Source organism: Sinocyclocheilus anshuiensis, unplaced genomic scaffold (genome assembly GCF_001515605.1).
Source record: "Sinocyclocheilus anshuiensis isolate Anshui unplaced genomic scaffold, SAMN03320099.WGS_v1.1 scaffold955, whole genome shotgun sequence".
Classification (NCBI taxonomy): Eukaryota; Metazoa; Chordata; class Actinopteri; order Cypriniformes; family Cyprinidae; genus Sinocyclocheilus; species Sinocyclocheilus anshuiensis.
Window position 1 is genome coordinate 251,624 of NW_015546094.1, and position 16,111 is coordinate 267,734.

At 38.3% G+C, this 16,111-nt stretch overlaps 2 protein-coding genes across 10 annotated transcripts in view; one reads left to right on the top strand and one right to left on the bottom strand.

The window, feature by feature from the left end:
• Nucleotides 1–7,257, bottom strand: part of LOC107700166 (lissencephaly-1 homolog) — a 22,489-nt gene extending 15,232 nt beyond the window's left edge. For 5 of the 6 annotated variants that reach the window (XR_001635523.1, XM_016501710.1, XM_016501708.1 and 2 more), the window contains exons 1-10: nucleotides 6,858–7,257; nucleotides 6,609–6,637; nucleotides 6,271–6,357; nucleotides 5,804–5,955; nucleotides 5,472–5,595; nucleotides 5,243–5,364; nucleotides 4,826–4,912; nucleotides 2,942–3,031; nucleotides 2,749–2,837; nucleotides 1,012–1,231 (exon numbers count right to left, since the gene is read on the bottom strand). Coding sequence is in view for 5 of the 6 variants with exons in the window: in XM_016501710.1 (XP_016357196.1) it covers nucleotides 1,012–1,231; nucleotides 2,749–2,837; nucleotides 2,942–3,031; nucleotides 4,826–4,912; nucleotides 5,243–5,364; nucleotides 5,472–5,595; nucleotides 5,804–5,955; nucleotides 6,271–6,357; nucleotides 6,609–6,637; nucleotides 6,858–6,947 (1,090 nt within the window). In the remaining variant the exon portion in view is untranslated. Of the gene's footprint in view, nucleotides 1–1,011; nucleotides 1,232–2,748; nucleotides 2,838–2,941; nucleotides 3,032–4,825; nucleotides 4,913–5,242; nucleotides 5,365–5,471; nucleotides 5,596–5,803; nucleotides 5,956–6,270; nucleotides 6,372–6,608; nucleotides 6,638–6,857 lie in introns of all 6 variants that reach the window. The other variant, XM_016501707.1, reaches the window with a different exon arrangement.
• Nucleotides 7,258–8,161: 904 nt separating this feature from the next.
• LOC107700169 (zinc finger protein 384-like) overlaps nucleotides 8,162–16,111 on the top strand; it is a 14,208-nt gene continuing 6,258 nt past the window's right edge. The window contains exons 1-7 of one of the 4 annotated variants that reach the window (XM_016501713.1): nucleotides 8,162–8,427; nucleotides 9,449–9,507; nucleotides 9,868–10,096; nucleotides 10,212–10,301; nucleotides 10,865–11,004; nucleotides 12,798–12,871; nucleotides 13,508–13,732. In XM_016501713.1, the coding sequence (XP_016357199.1) occupies nucleotides 9,454–9,507; nucleotides 9,868–10,096; nucleotides 10,212–10,301; nucleotides 10,865–11,004; nucleotides 12,798–12,871; nucleotides 13,508–13,732 (812 nt within the window). In that variant the 5' untranslated portion in view covers nucleotides 8,162–8,427; nucleotides 9,449–9,453. The remainder of the gene's footprint in view (nucleotides 8,428–9,448; nucleotides 9,508–9,867; nucleotides 10,097–10,211; nucleotides 10,302–10,864; nucleotides 11,005–12,797; nucleotides 12,872–13,507; nucleotides 13,733–16,111) is intronic. The other 3 variants (XM_016501714.1, XM_016501715.1, XM_016501716.1) reach the window with 3 other exon arrangements.

A 16,111-nucleotide genomic window follows, 5' to 3' on the forward strand; every position in this document is an offset into this window, starting at 1 on the left:
TCTCCATAAAGCTTGTCAGCAGATGGAAGCATAAAGTGCTCCAAAATCTCCTGGTAGATGGCTGCATTGACTTTGGACTTGATAAAACACAATGGACCAACACCAGCAGATGTCACGGCAGCCCAAATCATCACTGACTTCAGAAACTTCACACTGGACTTCAAGCAGATTGGATTCTGTGCCTCTCCAGTCTTCTTCCAGACTCCAGACCTTGATTTCCAAATGAAATACAATATCTGAAAAGAGGACTTTGGAGCACTGAGCAACAGTCCAGTTCTTTTTCTCCTTAGCCAAGGTAAGATGCTTCTGACGTTGTTTCTGTTTCAGAAGTGGCTTGGTAGCCCTTTTCCTGAAAATATCTGAGCGTGGTTACTCTTGATGCACTGACTCCAGCTTCAGTCCACTCCCAAGTGTTTGAATCGGCTTTGCTTGACAGTATTCTCAAGCTTGCGGTCATCCCTGTTGCTTGTGCACCTTTTCCTACCCAATTTCTTCCTTCCAGTCAACTTTGCATTTAATATCCTTTGATACAGCACTCTGTGAACAGCCACCCCTTTCAGTAATGATCTTCTGTGACTTACCCTCTTTGTGGAGGGTGTCAGTGATTGTCTTCTGGACCATTGCCAAGTCAGCAGTCTTCCCCATTATTGTGGATTCAAAGAACAAGAGATACCTGGAATTTATACTGTAGGGATGGTCATTTAATGAAACTCAAATGTAAATATTCTAATATTTTGAGATACTGGATTTTTGACTTTCATGAGCTGTAAGCTCTAATCATCAAAATTAAAACAAAACAAAAATACTTTTGAAATGTTTTACTTTACATCTAATGAATCTAGAATATATGAAAAGTTCACTTTTTGAAATAAGTTACCAAAAAAAAACGAACTTTTTCACAATATTCAAATTTTTTGAGATGCACCTGTATATATATAAACTAATTATTAAATTAATAAATATAATCCTAATTCATATTAAACTTAGATAAAAATACATTCAATATATTACCTGTTCTCCAATTTAGGATTCGTATGCTGGCCTTTCCACAAGAGAGGAACACACGGTCACCGCGGGGGCTCAGAATCAGCCTCCCGTCATCCCCACCACACCCTGTGACTTCTGGCCCCCAGACGTGCAACCTGTGGAGGGGCTCCGTCCGTTCATCGGACACCTCCCACACACACACACATCCCTCTGCGGAGCCGCTGAACAGCAGAGGACCCTGGGACTGTGGAGAGAATGAAGGGTAAATGCCACTTTGTTTCCATGACAACCCGTGCCAACTAACAGTATTAAATATGGAAAGAGAGTCACCTCTGTTTGATGCTAGAGTATTCTTTTTCTTATCACAACCTATGTCTTATCTCAATTGCTACATGATTTATTTACTTCTATTCTGTATCTATTGATTTCTTTATATTATATTGCTCTGCTCAGTTTCATTTCACAAAAGTCATAAAAAGAGACAGAGATTGCATTAAATGTTGGCATTTAATAGCTTGTACATCTCTGTGAACTTTAGACTGTGTTTAAAGATCGCGAGGAGAAAACTGCTCTCAAGGGATTCCTCTACAGGCAACACTTCAGCTTTGAGCGGAGGCACAATCTTTTTTTTTTTAAACATGTGCTGCTCTAAAGGGCAGACTCGGAAAGTTCTAGATGCCAGCACAGTTCTGTTGCCATGGTACTCGCCCACCTGTAGTGTGGTGACTGCGTCCAGGTGTGCGTTCTCTGACTGACAGTTCTCCAGCGAGCTCCAGCTCCACACCTGCAGCTTCCCAGCGTCTAGTGTAAGATCAATAACACTGAGCCTCAGACACACCTGATATGTCGAGACTGATGCAAGGCATGGTCAACTCAACCTCACTCTCACAAACACGGATACCTACCTGAACCTGTAACAATGAAGCCCTCTCCTTCAGGAATGAAGCACAGGCTTGAGACTGCATTGAATGTGTAGATGGATTTGACGCACTGACCTGCAGGAATAACAACGTGATGCAAACCCCAAACACACTTGAGTTTAATTCACCCTCATCGGCAGGGGACGAAAAAAGCTGTGGTGTCCAAAAAAAGAGTGAGTAGTACCCTCTCCATCAGTTATATAATGACTGAGATTCAGATAATGGACGCTCAGAACAACAGCACATCTACTGTACACTCTCTATCCTTTACCATTTCAATTTTAAAAATAGTTTAAAATGGATACTTTTAATTTGACAATACATTTCTAATGCTACATTACATTTTAAGCAGGATTTGGCAAAATTCAGAATTTTGAAAATTGGCATCCTTTTGATTAATGAGTGTGAATTTCAATCACATTGCTCACACATCACAGGATGTTGAATTGGAATTTGATATAATTTGTATATAACAAATATGTAATACACTATAGCCACACAGCTGGAAGAGGTGTTAGTGAGGCCAGCAGGGTATCTATTGATTTCTTTATATTATATTGCTCTGCTCAGTTTCATTTCACAAAAGTCATAAATCACTAACTAAAAAGAGACAGAGATTGCATTAAATGTTGGCATTTAATAGCTTGTACATCTCTGTGAACTTTAGACTGTGTTTAAAGATCGCGAGGAGAAAACTGCTCTCAAGGGATTCCTCTACAGGCAACACTTCAGCTTTGAGCGGAGGCACAATCTTTTTTTTTTTAAACATGTGCTGCTCTAAAGGGCAGACTCGGAAAGTTCTAGATGCCAGCACAGTTCTGTTGCCATGGTACTCGCCCACCTGTAGTGTGGTGACTGCGTCCAGGTGTGCGTTCTCTGACTGACAGTTCTCCAGCGAGCTCCAGCTCCACACCTGCAGCTTCCCAGCGTCTAGTGTAAGATCAATAACACTGAGCCTCAGACACACCTGATATGTCGAGACTGATGCAAGGCATGGTCAACTCAACCTCACTCTCACAAACACGGATACCTACCTGAACCTGTAACAATGAAGCCCTCTCCTTCAGGAATGAAGCACAGGCTTGAGACTGCATTGAATGTGTAGATGGATTTGACGCACTGACCTGCAGGAATAACAACGTGATGCAAACCCCAAACACACTTGAGTTTAATTCACCCTCATCGGCAGGGGACGAAAAAAGCTGTGGTGTCCAAAAAAAGAGTGAGTAGTACCCTCTCCATCAGTTATATAATGACTGAGATTCAGATAATGGACGCTCAGAACAACAGCACATCTACTGTACACTCTCTATCCTTTACCATTTCAATTTTAAAAATAGTTTAAAATGGATACTTTTAATTTGACAATACATTTCTAATGCTACATTACATTTTAAGCAGGATTTGGCAAAATTCAGAATTTTGAAAATTGGCATCCTTTTGATTAATGAGTGTGAATTTCAATCACATTGCTCACACATCACAGGATGTTGAATTGGAATTTGATATAATTTGTATATAACAAATATGTAATACACTATAGCCACACAGCTGGAAGAGGTGTTAGTGAGGCCAGCAGGGGGTGCTCACCCTGTGGTCTGTGTGGGTCCTAACGCCCCAGTATAGTGACGGGGACACTTTACTGTCAACAAGCACCGTCCTTTGGATGAGACGTTAAACCCGAGGTCCTGACTCTCTGTGGTCATTAAAAATCCCTTTCGAAAATAGTAGAGGTGTGACCTCGGCATCCTGGGCAAATTTGCCCATTGGCCTCTGATCATCATGGCCTCCTAACAATCCCCATATCTGCAAATTGGCTTCATCACTCTGTCTCCTCTCCCCCAATAAGCTGGTGTGTGGTGGGCGTTCTGGCGCACTATGGCTGCCGTCGCATCATCCAGGTGGATGCTGCACACTGGTGGTGGATGAGGAGATACCCCCTGACAATGTAAAGCGCTTTGAGTGCCTAGAAAAGCGCTATATAAATGTAATGAATTATTATTATTTTAGTAATGACTAATAACAAATATGATTATATTACAATTTGATATTCTTGTGATATTTTTGTCTGTACTAGTTTGTGAAATGGCAGTTTTAGATAATAAAAATAAGCATATATTTATAATAACCTACCATACAAAAGTATGAGATAGGTAAGATTTTTTTATGTTTTTGAAAGAAGTATTTTTTGCTCGCCAAGACTGCATTTATTTAATCAAAAATACAGTAAAACATGAATACTGTGAAATATCACAATTTAAAATAACCGTTTTCCATTTTTAATATATATAGATATGTATATTTTTTTTTTATTAAATCATTCTAATATGCTGATTTGGTGCTCAAGAAACATTTCGGATTATTATCAATGTTAAAAACGTTTTGCTATGATCTACAGAACTTCAGACGAGAATTCATTTCAAGTCTGATATATTAAATAGTTTTGTATTTGCATTCCTCCTTATAATCAAATTAGTATTCAACAGTTCTACCTTATAATTTAAAGGACATTCATAATTCTTAAGCTGCTCAACCTTCATTTGAAAATGACTGCTGAGGCCACACATTCGTGTGTGTGTGTGTGTGTGTCATGGCCGCAGCGGAGTGCATTTGGGCTTTCCGCACACCCGCATGAATTTCTAGCAGCACCCGTTGTAACTGCCAGCGTTAATGCAGGGAAGTGAGTGCATTTTGATATGGCTGACTTAAGGCTACTACTTTTTACAATGTGCCTTATAACAACTATAAAGATAAATATAAGGACTTGTGAATGTATGTTAGCCATGTGTACCTGTCATCTTGCAAACTGACTTCCCAAGGTATTTGGATTCCGTTTCTGTTGCTTGTCTTGTGGATCCAAATAAAATAATAAAATGTGTGTGTGTGTGTGTGTGTGTGTGTGAGAGAGAAAGACTCACCCGAGCTCAAAGCCCAAATTCTCACACAACAGTCTGTGGAACCACTTAGAACAAATCTTTCCTTTTCAGCCAAGTCAAATACACGTGCTGTGGAAAAACAGATCAAGAGAATGAAAGTTGAAGACAGAAAACAAGAACAAGTGACTGCAGAGAAAATTGAGAACGAAGGACAAAGGATGTGAAGAACAAATGCACTGTCAAAACAGCAAGACAAGGAGTGATGGAGAGCAAAAGGGACAGATGGGGAAGAGGGCATAAGTAGCTGGAACAAAAGAGGTGAGAGAAAAGAGAGAGCATGAAGGATGAGTGAACAATCTGTACATCTGTATCAGCCGGCTGGCCCCGTCATCAGGATCAATTATTCTTTACTTTCCCAGGCTTGAGAGAGTGTGAGTCTGTGTGTGTGTGTATGTGTACCCAATCTCCTGCAGTACTCTGGAGGTGGTGCACTGAGACAGGTGACTCCACCGCTGTGACCTCCCAAATTGCGCTGTTCCGTTGCCGTGGGAACGTGCCACACTTTAACTGTTGTATCTCGACTTAAATTGGAAGAAACAGTAGGTGAAGAGCAGAGAAGAGAGGCGTTAACGGATACGTCAGCAATTTCACAGTCAGTCAGTCATAAACTGTTGACTTTTTCCGGTACCTGCCAGAAATCACAAGATTGTCGACGGCGACCGCACAGGTGATGATGTCACTATGACCCTCCAGAGTTCTGAGATGAAACTTGGCCTTTTCCCAAGTTTGTTTGCGAGATTTGAACTCGGCATCTGCAGCGTATGAAGACAAACAAACGGTTTCATATAAACTGAGGTCATGTTTTTTTCCTCTCCCATGAATGCTGATAAACTAACCATCTGTTATATCATCGCATGAGACAGCCATAAGGCAGAACTTCCTGTGAAAGACAAGCAGTCTTGTAATCAACATCTGTGCGAGTAACTGTAATTGTGTGTGTGATTAGTGCACTAATTTGACCTTCTTGTTCTTCTGCACTGGGGCTGACGGGGAGATGCGTTTCTCCTCTGCCATCTGTCTGGCTTCCATCGATTCTTTCATTCTCTTGTCTCTCCTCTCGAGCAATCTTCAGCGCAGGACGACAGGCAACAAGTTGCTCTGTGACCTCCTCGCTATCATGAAAAATAAACATCAAGCACAAAAATATCACTGTGAATTATTCTCATGCCTGTCCATAGGTGTTAAACAAACACTGCTTGTCTTGTTATACCTTTGTTGTAACAAGTATATTATTAAATAACAATGTGTGAGACAGAAAGTCCGGGTGTGGGAGTTCAAGGATAGTTTTTTTAAAGAAATATGATGAATCAATACTGCCTAGACGCCAGAGAGCGGAAGACTAGCCATGGGCAGAGGTCTAGAGTTTAATCTTACGCGCCCTGGCCGTCTCGCTCTCTCTCCTTCTACATCTAGTCGCTCATTCTTACACTTGTCTTTTCATTTTATCCTTCTCCTTTCCCACAATTCCTTGAGTTTGCTGGGGGCCAGAATGCTGCAGCAGAAGCTCGGCCAATCTGGAGCGAAGCTCTTTGAGACCTACAAAGAGTGATGTGTGATAATCATAAAAGACAAATTTCAGTTATGGTTTAACTGGATACCTTAGTTCTCCTTAAAATTATTTCTATTTAGTGAATCATTCCCGAGTGATCTTTTTATGTGATCTGAACTGAACATACATGGTCTCTATTAAAGATTCAATGTGCAAAAAATCTGCACTGTTCTCAAGTGAGTGAATAAGAGCATGATAATTCTGTACCTTTCCAATCTGGAGCGAAGCTCCGCCTTCTTTGAGACCTACAAAGAGTGATGTGTGATAATCATAAAAGACAAATTTCAGTTATGGTTTAACTGGATACCTTAGTTCTCCTTAAAATTATTTCTATTTAGTGAATCATTCCCGAGTGATCTTTTTATGTGATCTGAACTGAACATACATGGTCTCTATTAAAGATTCAATGTGCAAAAAATCTGCACTGTTCTCAAGTGAGTGAATAAGAGCATGATAATTCTGTACCTTTATTTTTTCCTCGGGAGTGAGGGAAATTTTGATCTCCAAGTTTTCAATTTGCCTTAACTTCTTTTGGAGTTTCCTCACCTCCCCCATCTGACTTCAGTGTAAACACAAACTCAGTGCCGATGGAATTCAAACTGCAAGGATTCTTCGACTAGTCACTGAGCTCTTTTTTAGACGTGCATGCTTTCATCGATGTTTTATATGAAGTGAATCCACGGTTGATACTGTAGACAAGGGTTAACTGATTTGTTGTTGCTCTACTCCAGACTACACTCACGGATACTGTGTACGTGTACGCAAACCTCATCAGCCGGAAATCAACGGCTGTAAGAAGTGACCTCATCTGAAGGAAACATGTCTGTGAATCTCTCTGGCGACATCGCGTGGATTTAGGAGAACGCTTTTCGTTTGTTCTCTTTTATTTGCATGCTCCTAGTACAGTGTAATAAAAAAAATAAATACAACAGTAACTAAAGTGTCACATAGCATACGTAATGAAAAGCATAATCAGACATAATAATAAACAAAAATGTTCAAATGAAATGAAAAATATTTGTGTACGTAGGCCTAAATTCAAATATAAAACAGAATTCAATACGTCGTAGATGTCCATAGTACTTATGGCAACTTAACTGAGGATTCGATTTTATGATATATAAATTCCATTTCGACACTTGCAATACAATTTTCATGCCATTTTATTAGATTTTCATACTATTTTAAAATTCCCTGATATTTCCCTGGCTATTGAAACCTTGTACACTTCCCATTCACATTTAATCGAGACAGGGGAAAGCCGCAGGTTCTTGGTTGGACATACATTGTTGTGTAGTATATATCTATCATTAAATTTGGAAACATGCATTTGTAGTGAAAAATGGAAACCTTAGAAAAAAAAAATCATATTTTTTTTAAATTACATCTAGTAATTAAATTACTAAAAGTAATATTTAAGCGAAAAACTAAACGAAAAATCTGGACCTTGTGTATGTGTGCAAATTTTTTCTTAACAATATGAAATTTCACTAACAATAAATTCAACATCTAAATCTGTGTTTTCATAAGATAAAATTGTGTATTTTAGTTAAAGAGAATAATTAACATCCTAAAACAGGGCTGTCCAAACTCGGTCCTGGAGGGCCGGTGTCCTGCAGAGTTTAGCTCCAACTTGCCTCAACACACCTGACTGGAAGTTTCTAGTATGCCTAGTTAAGAGCTTGATTAGCTAGTTCAGGTGTGTTTAATTCGGGTTGGAGCTAAACTCTGCAGGACACCGGCCCTCCAGGACCGAGTTTGGACAGCCCTGTCCTAAAACTATTTTCCTGGACATGTTTGACCTTACTAAACGGAAATGACGTCAGGACGCACGGGCAGCAATCGCACAGCTCGGGAGGAAGTGCTATGTAGACAGTTCGGCTAACTCCGTAAGAAGAAGAAAAAAATAGAAGGAAAAAAAATAAATAAAAAAAAACTAATTGAAATTCTTCAATTGGGTGGGTTCGGAAAGACTTCGCAAACTACCCCGATCGGAGGAAATCCCCGGCGGGCGAAGTAAAAGTCTTGAGAGCTGGTAATCGGTCTTTATTTTTCACTTTGAAGCTTGTTTTTGGCTGTTGATGTGAGCCGCTGGCGCTGCTGTCGCCGGAAGTCTGCGTAAAACCGCCTCGGTCCCAGCGTCGACGTTTTTTCCCTTCTTGTTCTGTTTTTTTCAATCGTTTTTCGCCTTTCCTTTTTTTATTTTAGCAGGCAGTAGCGTGAACGCGTCATGCTGTGGGCTGCAGGTCCGCCTTCGTTATCGTTCAGCAGATTCGCCGCAGCCTGTCATGTGCAGATATTTAGATGGGATGGGTTATTTGTAAATAAATATTTGAACATTTTTAATGTAATCAAAAAACATGATTTTACAGTGCATTGTTTTTAATAAAGAATTAAGCAAAGCACATTCTCTTTTCTACAACAAAATGATACATTGCACCCAGATAAACACAAGAGCTAAGTTACTATGAAGACGCTATCTGTAACAATATAACCTAAACACAGAGACTCACGAGCGATGATGGTTCTGTCATATGAAGTGTATTACAGTCACGTATGAGGGCTTTATAGCAACTAGCTAATGCGAAATGGATGATTTATTTGTTCCGGTGTTGACCATAAATAAACGTAGGATGGACACCAGTTTCATAAAAAAGGTTTACCAAATAAACCAGGCTTATTTCAGTTAGTCTGACTTATTTTGAACTAAATCAACTGACAAGAAGTCAGACTAACTGAAATAAACCTGGCTTATTTGGTAAACTTGTTTTATGAAACAGTACCCAGCTCTTCCTGCACAAGTCATATTGTCCAATTCCATATATAATTGTGTTATTGAAAGTGTTTATTAGTAAAAATGTGCATTTACTATTGTTATTATTTTCTTTGTGAATCTTTTGTCAAATTATATCCCCCACAGGTACATTTTTTTATTTTTTTATTTAAATGTATAATGTATAACTCTGTCCCTATCCTTAACCTCTCACTTTAAAAGGTCAACGGTTATAGTGTGTGCACAGTTTTTGCTTATCAAAATGTTTACTTTCTTGTGTCAGGGGTGATGGAGGATTCCCATTTTAATTCTTCATATTTCTGGTCCCCTGTACAGGGACAGGTAAGCACACTGATATAGACATTTAAACTGTCCACATTTGAATTTTATGCCTGGCCTGTGTTAGCATTAATATATTTTTAAATATATTTTTATATTTTATATATTTTTTTTAAAAAGCATATATTTTTTAAATATATTAAAAAATACAAAAAGTTGTTTAAAATTGTAAAAAAAAATGTTAAATTGTAAAAAATGTCAATTTTACTTTTTTAATTGTATTTTTTATCAAATAAATGCAGCCTTAGTGAACATATAAGACCTCTTTAACAAAATAAAAAAAAACTCTTACCAAACCCAAACTTTTTTTTTTACAGTTGTTTTTAACCAATTAACCAAAAGCCAAATGTTTTTGTCTTTTAGATTGAGAATGTTGTATTTCTCAATAAGGTAAAAGAGCAGCTTGGTCAGGACAAAGGCCCCACCTACTCGCATGGCCCCGCCCACTATCCCACCACAGCAGTGGTGGCGGTTGCTGGGGGTGCCATGGATACAATGACAAGGACACTAAAACAGCAGCATGCACAACCGTCTCAGTCCTCACACAGTATCACAGTGTTGCCGGGACCGCCTACCGGCATCATGACGGCAGGTACCATACGTGTGTTTATTATTAATCACTAATGATTACAGGGGTTTCTCTGGTTAGTTTATTTGCACTTTCTTTCACTTTCATAAATCTTCCATCACTGCCTCACCCTTTCTAGCGGGTTTGGTCACTCTGGTGTCTCCAGTGTCATCTGCTCCGTCCCTTATTCCTGGACATCCATCCACCACCATGATAACAGTCCAGACTGGTAATGCACCTTATTTCACATAAACATTAACATGCACACTGTATGATTTTTGCCACAATATTGCTATTTAAATGCTTTTTAGCATTTCCTTCTTTTCATTTTGATTGTACAATCAAAATTATGCCAAATGTGTTCACAAGAAGCAGCAGCCATGACTTTCATCATTTGCCCAGGCACAACCCGCTCTGACATCTTTTTTTTTTTCTTCGCAGTATTGTGTCCTGATATTTACAGTATTTATGTTTTATATTTTCGCTTGTCCATTTCTGTCAGTTTTTTTCTTTCTTGTGAAGTGGCCTTGATCTGTAGGAAAGGTGCTTGATATGTTTATTATCATCATCATTATTATATTGTACAAGTAAAACTTGTACCCGGCTTTTCAAGCGACCTTCATGGGTCCCCGTTCAAACTGAGCTCACAAACATCTCTGTCTGCGTTGCTTGGCATTATTGCACTCTAATTTTGTGTGTGCAATATGCCTGAGACAGGAACAGGTACACTTATTGTCTCATCAGTCTTGGCTCACATAATTAAAGCATTTTACTCTTGCATGACTCCACCAGACAAGAAAAATTACTCCGTGCCCTGCTCACCGGTTATCATCCCGTTACCGTCGAAACGAGGCAGAAAGAAGAAAGAATCACTCCCATTGGTTGACTCACCTACTGGGACAGATCCCTTGATTTTGGGTCTTTCAGGACAGGTATGACAACTATGCATATAGAGGAATCCTTATTGACATAGTCTGTATTAGTGATTAGCCCAGATAAGATTATTTTTTTTATTGTAAGTTTTTATTTTTACTATGGCTGCATTTAGTTGATCAAAAACAGTAGAAATAGTAAAATTGTGAAATACTATTACAATTTAAAATGTATACATTTTAATATACTTTAAAATGTAATTTATTCCAGTGAATTAATCAACTTTTACCCCGTGAATAAATCAGCAAAGCTGAATTTTCTATCTTCAGTGTCACATGATTCTTCAGAAATCATTTTAATATGCGGATTTGGGGCTCAAGAAACATTTCTCATTATTATCAGTGTTGAAAACAGTTTTTGTGGAAGCTGATACATTTCTTTAATGAATAGAAATTTTCTGCACTTGTCTCACTAACACAAGCACTCGATTCTATTTCTATTTTATCAACTTGTTTTCTTTTTATTTATATAAAAAAAGCTTGACCCTCTAACACTTGCACTCTCAATTCTATTTTTATTCGAACTACTTGTTTTATTTTTATTTATTATAAATAATGACCCTCTAACACTAGCGTTCTCTAACCTTTTTCAATTATTTCGACTTGTTTTCTTTTTACTTATTTAAAAACAAAAATTTACCCTCTAACACTAGCATTCTCTATTCTTTTTCTATTCTATCTACTTGGTTTCTTTTTATTTATTATAAAAAAACCTTGCTATGTGTACTGCGTTAGAATAACTGAGACTTGTCATAGCACTTACATATTATTGCTGTTTTGTTGGTTTTGATTGCTTCTTTTGTCCTCATTTGTTAGTCGCTTTGGATAAAAGCATTTATTTGAAATATAAATATTGTGTATCATTATACGTGTCTTTCTGTCACGTTTGATGATTAACAAACTTTTGAATGGTAATGTATATGCAAAGTAATCTTAAAGGGGTCATATGATGCTGCTAAAAAGAACATTATTTTGTGTATTTGGTGTAATGAAATGTGTTTATGTGGTTTAAGGTTCAAAAAACACATTATTTTCCACATACTGTACATTATTGTTTCTCCTCTATGCCCCACCTTTCTGAAATGTGTCGATTCTTACAAAGCTCATCGGTCTGAAAAGTGAGGTGTGCTCTGATTGGCCAGCTATCCAGTGCGTTGTGATTGGCCGAATACCTCAAGCGTGTGACGGAAATGTTACGCCCCTTACCATACTGTGATGCCGTGTCCCGGCTGGAGCGACGAGACAAAAACATGAAAACCCATTATAAACGAGGCATTTGTTGCATCCAGTGGGGACATGATTATGGATTATAATGACTTATACTGTCTTTTTACGCGTTGCGTTGCATCGCGCCGCGTAAACATAAAACCATGTCTGCATTTGTGATCGTGTCCTCTTTTGGAAGACCAAACAAAGTAGTTTCGCTTTCACAACGAAACACACAGCGCCATCACAACATGGCGGCCGCAACAACAATACTACAGCGAGAATAAAAGTTACGCCTTCTTTCTTTGTGTGAACATTTGGGCGGCGTTATGCAAATCTTCCCACATCGTGACGTAGACGTGGGGGCGTGTTAGAACGAGCCATTTTAGGTAGGCGTGGTTGACTCTTAACTTTTATAAAGAATATCTCTTTGGATTTGAGACTTTAGTCTTTGCAACTTTACAGTTCTTCTTTATGCACCAAGAGCTTGTAACACTCCAAAGAGAAAGGAAAAATTGAAATCGCATCATATGATCCCTTTAAGATATAAGTAACAATTGTTTGACTGATTTTCCTTTTCTCTGCAGCATCATTCTGCCAACCCTTACAGTCTGTCTCCAGAAGAAGGGCATGCTGGGAAAGAGGGTAGAAAAACATACAGGTAGGGCTTTCCATAAGGACATTGGCTCAGCATGCACTCAGTGTGTGTTTCTTACGATCTATTAGAAGAGGCAAAGACAGAGGCAGGGATTCCTAAGCCACTTCATTTTCATACTGCAGCAATGCATTGCCCTCCCGGGTGACACACACACACACGCACACACTCCTGGCTTCAAGGCTTCACAATGTGCATATCTGCGTGTTTGTCTGCTGTGCTTCAGTAGAAAGTGTGTTATCTTTTTCAACAGCATGTGCAGCCTCAGCTACACACAACTACACACACACACACACACACTCCTGTCATCCTCTTTGTCGCTCATTCATTGCCCATCTGCACTGGCGTTTCTGGCTTCTCTCTCTCGTTTTTCTTTTCTGGAGCCTAGAGTCTACAATTTCCTTCTGGATCATTCTCTGTTGACCTCTTCGTCTCTCACCCTCCTGCCTGTGTTGTCTCTTTCTCGCCTGTTTGTCGTGTCTCATGTTTCTCCTTTCACTATTGATGGACCAGGCTTGTAACTTTCCTTTTCTCTTTGTCCAGTTTCCATTTGTACTTTGTTTTCTCCCATATTTTCCTTTTCTCTCATCCCTCTGTCCTCTTGGTGTGTGTGTGTGTGTGTGTGTGTTTTTCTTTCTGTAGATGCAGGATGTGTGGTTTGACGTTCTGCAATAAATCAGACATGCAGCTGCACTCCAAGTCGCACACGGAGGTGAAAGCTCACCAGTGTCCGCACTGCTCCAAATCCTTCACTAACACTAGCTACCTGGCCCAGCACATCCGCATCCACAGTGGTGCCAAGCCCTACACCTGCTCTTACTGCCAGAAGGCTTTCAGACAGCTCAGTCACTTACAGCAGCACACACGGTATTCAGCACCGCACCTTAAGAGTGTGTGTGTTTGTGTGTGGGTGTCTGTGGCAAAGCAGGCGGGTGATGGAGAGTGTGTGTGGTGGACCTTCCTCGTGACATGATACACATTGATATCATACTGCATCAAACATGTTAAAAAGAGATTCAGGTGCTTCACTTCACTTTTGTCCAGTATTGTGTAGCATATTGATGCAGCAATATTGCAATTCTGTCCGATCCTGATAAGAAGATATTTATTTTCATATATAACCAATAAATGGCTGATATTACAGCTCTATACTTAAAAAAAAAATACAACACTCAAATCAGTAGTTATAAATGCGTCACATACTTACGCAGCATCACAACAATATAATGTATAATATAAATAATGGATATTTATTTTGAGATTTGCTAAACTTTTGTCCAGTGCAGTGTATGGATGCAGCAGTATTAAAATTCTGGCCGATCTTGACAGGATGATATTTATTTTCAAATATGACAAAGCTAATAAATAGCTAATATTAGAGTTCAATACCATAAGACAGACAAACAAATTTAAATCAATAATTATAAATTAGTGCTGTCAATCGATTAAAAAAATTAACTAATAAATCGCACATTTTTTTCTGAAATTAATCGTGATTAATCCCACCTAACAATAAAGTTTTAAATATACTTTTATATTCCAATAATTTCACATTCAATTGTCAAATTAATCTAGAAACAACATAAATACAGTATATTTTTAATATTTGTTTAATTGAATCTGGAATCCAGGTGAGTATCACTGATACCAATACTAGTGATGTCTCTATTAAATTTTAATTTTTTTTCCTAATATTTAACCAGTGACTGACTATAGCCATTCAACATTACAGTTTAATTGAGAGCTATCAATCTTAACATTTATTAGACTTTAAAAAACAACAACTTCTAATTTAAGTGAACTTAAAACAATCTTCACATAAACCCATTATAATAAATTGTCAGGTGAAGCCTCTGTACTGTACTGTACTGTACTGTACTGTACTGTAAGAGGAAACTGAGCACTCTTTTGTTAGGTTAATTGAGTTACTTTGTTAGGGTTTGATGACAATCAGAAGGAAAGATAAATGTTTCAGATGTTTTTAATGTTTTAAAAAATGAAAATGTTTTAAAAGTTAAAACACTGCCACCAGAGCACTAATTGAGCGCTATCAATTTTAACATTTATTATACTTAAAAAAAACTTCTAATTTAAGTTAACTTAAAACAATCTTCACATAAACCCAATATAATAAATGTCATATTTACCTGTGCCCTTCAGCAAGTAGGAAATATACAGAAATTGAATAATTATTAAAAACTGAATTCTAAATATAGATGAATCCTTAAAGCTACAAAAGTTATTTATTTCCTCGTTTTTTTGTTCTTTGATTAACAGACACCACAGCAGCTGGGTTATTAGGTAATTTGGATGCTATTACTTTAAGAGCTGCCGCTGCTGAAGTGACGCGAATCTGACATGCATGCTTGTAGTTTCATTCACACTTTAATATAAAATCATACAGGCTACCAGCAAAGTATAATGGCTGACAGGACAGGAAAATTCCTTTTTACTGACATATGGCCTGACAACATCTCATCTGACCGTAGTTCACTGTTGTTTTACTGAAGCTCCTCATCACCTGTACCTTTTCCGCGCTCGTTTGACTCGCGCCTAGCGCTGAGGCGAAGTTGGAGTGTGCATCTGAAAAGTCGCCAGTTTGATGTGCTTGTAAAGACATTCTGCGGCTAAATAAATGCAGTTCTTTCCAGAGAAAAAAAATAGATGGAAGCAGCAGTTGTGAGTGGGGTGGCTGTGAACTTAGCATAAAGAGAAACAATTTTAAAGATTTATTTTTGGCATTTTTGCCTTTATTATGATAGGACAGATCAGAACTGACAGAAAACAAAGTGGGAGAGAGAAAAGGAGGCTGGGATCAGGAAAGGTCCTCGAGTCGGGATTCGAACTAGAGGTCTGTGCGCAGTGCGCAGGACAATTTTTTTAGTCCCGCTCCCGCTAGGTTCTATTCCGCACCCACCCGCTCCCGCTATCCGCTTAGAATAATTGTCTTCCCGACCCGACAGTTCCCGCTAAATTTAGATTTCGTTTCCAGAATCTCACATTTAAATTTCCACTACTGAAAGAAAGAGAGAGGCTGACAAATAGAAGTGTAGTCTGCACAAAATTGTATGTTATTTTATTCGTCTTGTCAAGAGTCTTGAATTGATTGACTTTGACTTGAATTTATATGAATTATCTTAAGACACAAAATTCGTTTAATATTTTATGCAACACAGTAGGAAAAAAAAGTGTCAGAGAAAATAAAAATGTTGTACAAAAATTGTATTTCTTATTTTTATTCGTCTT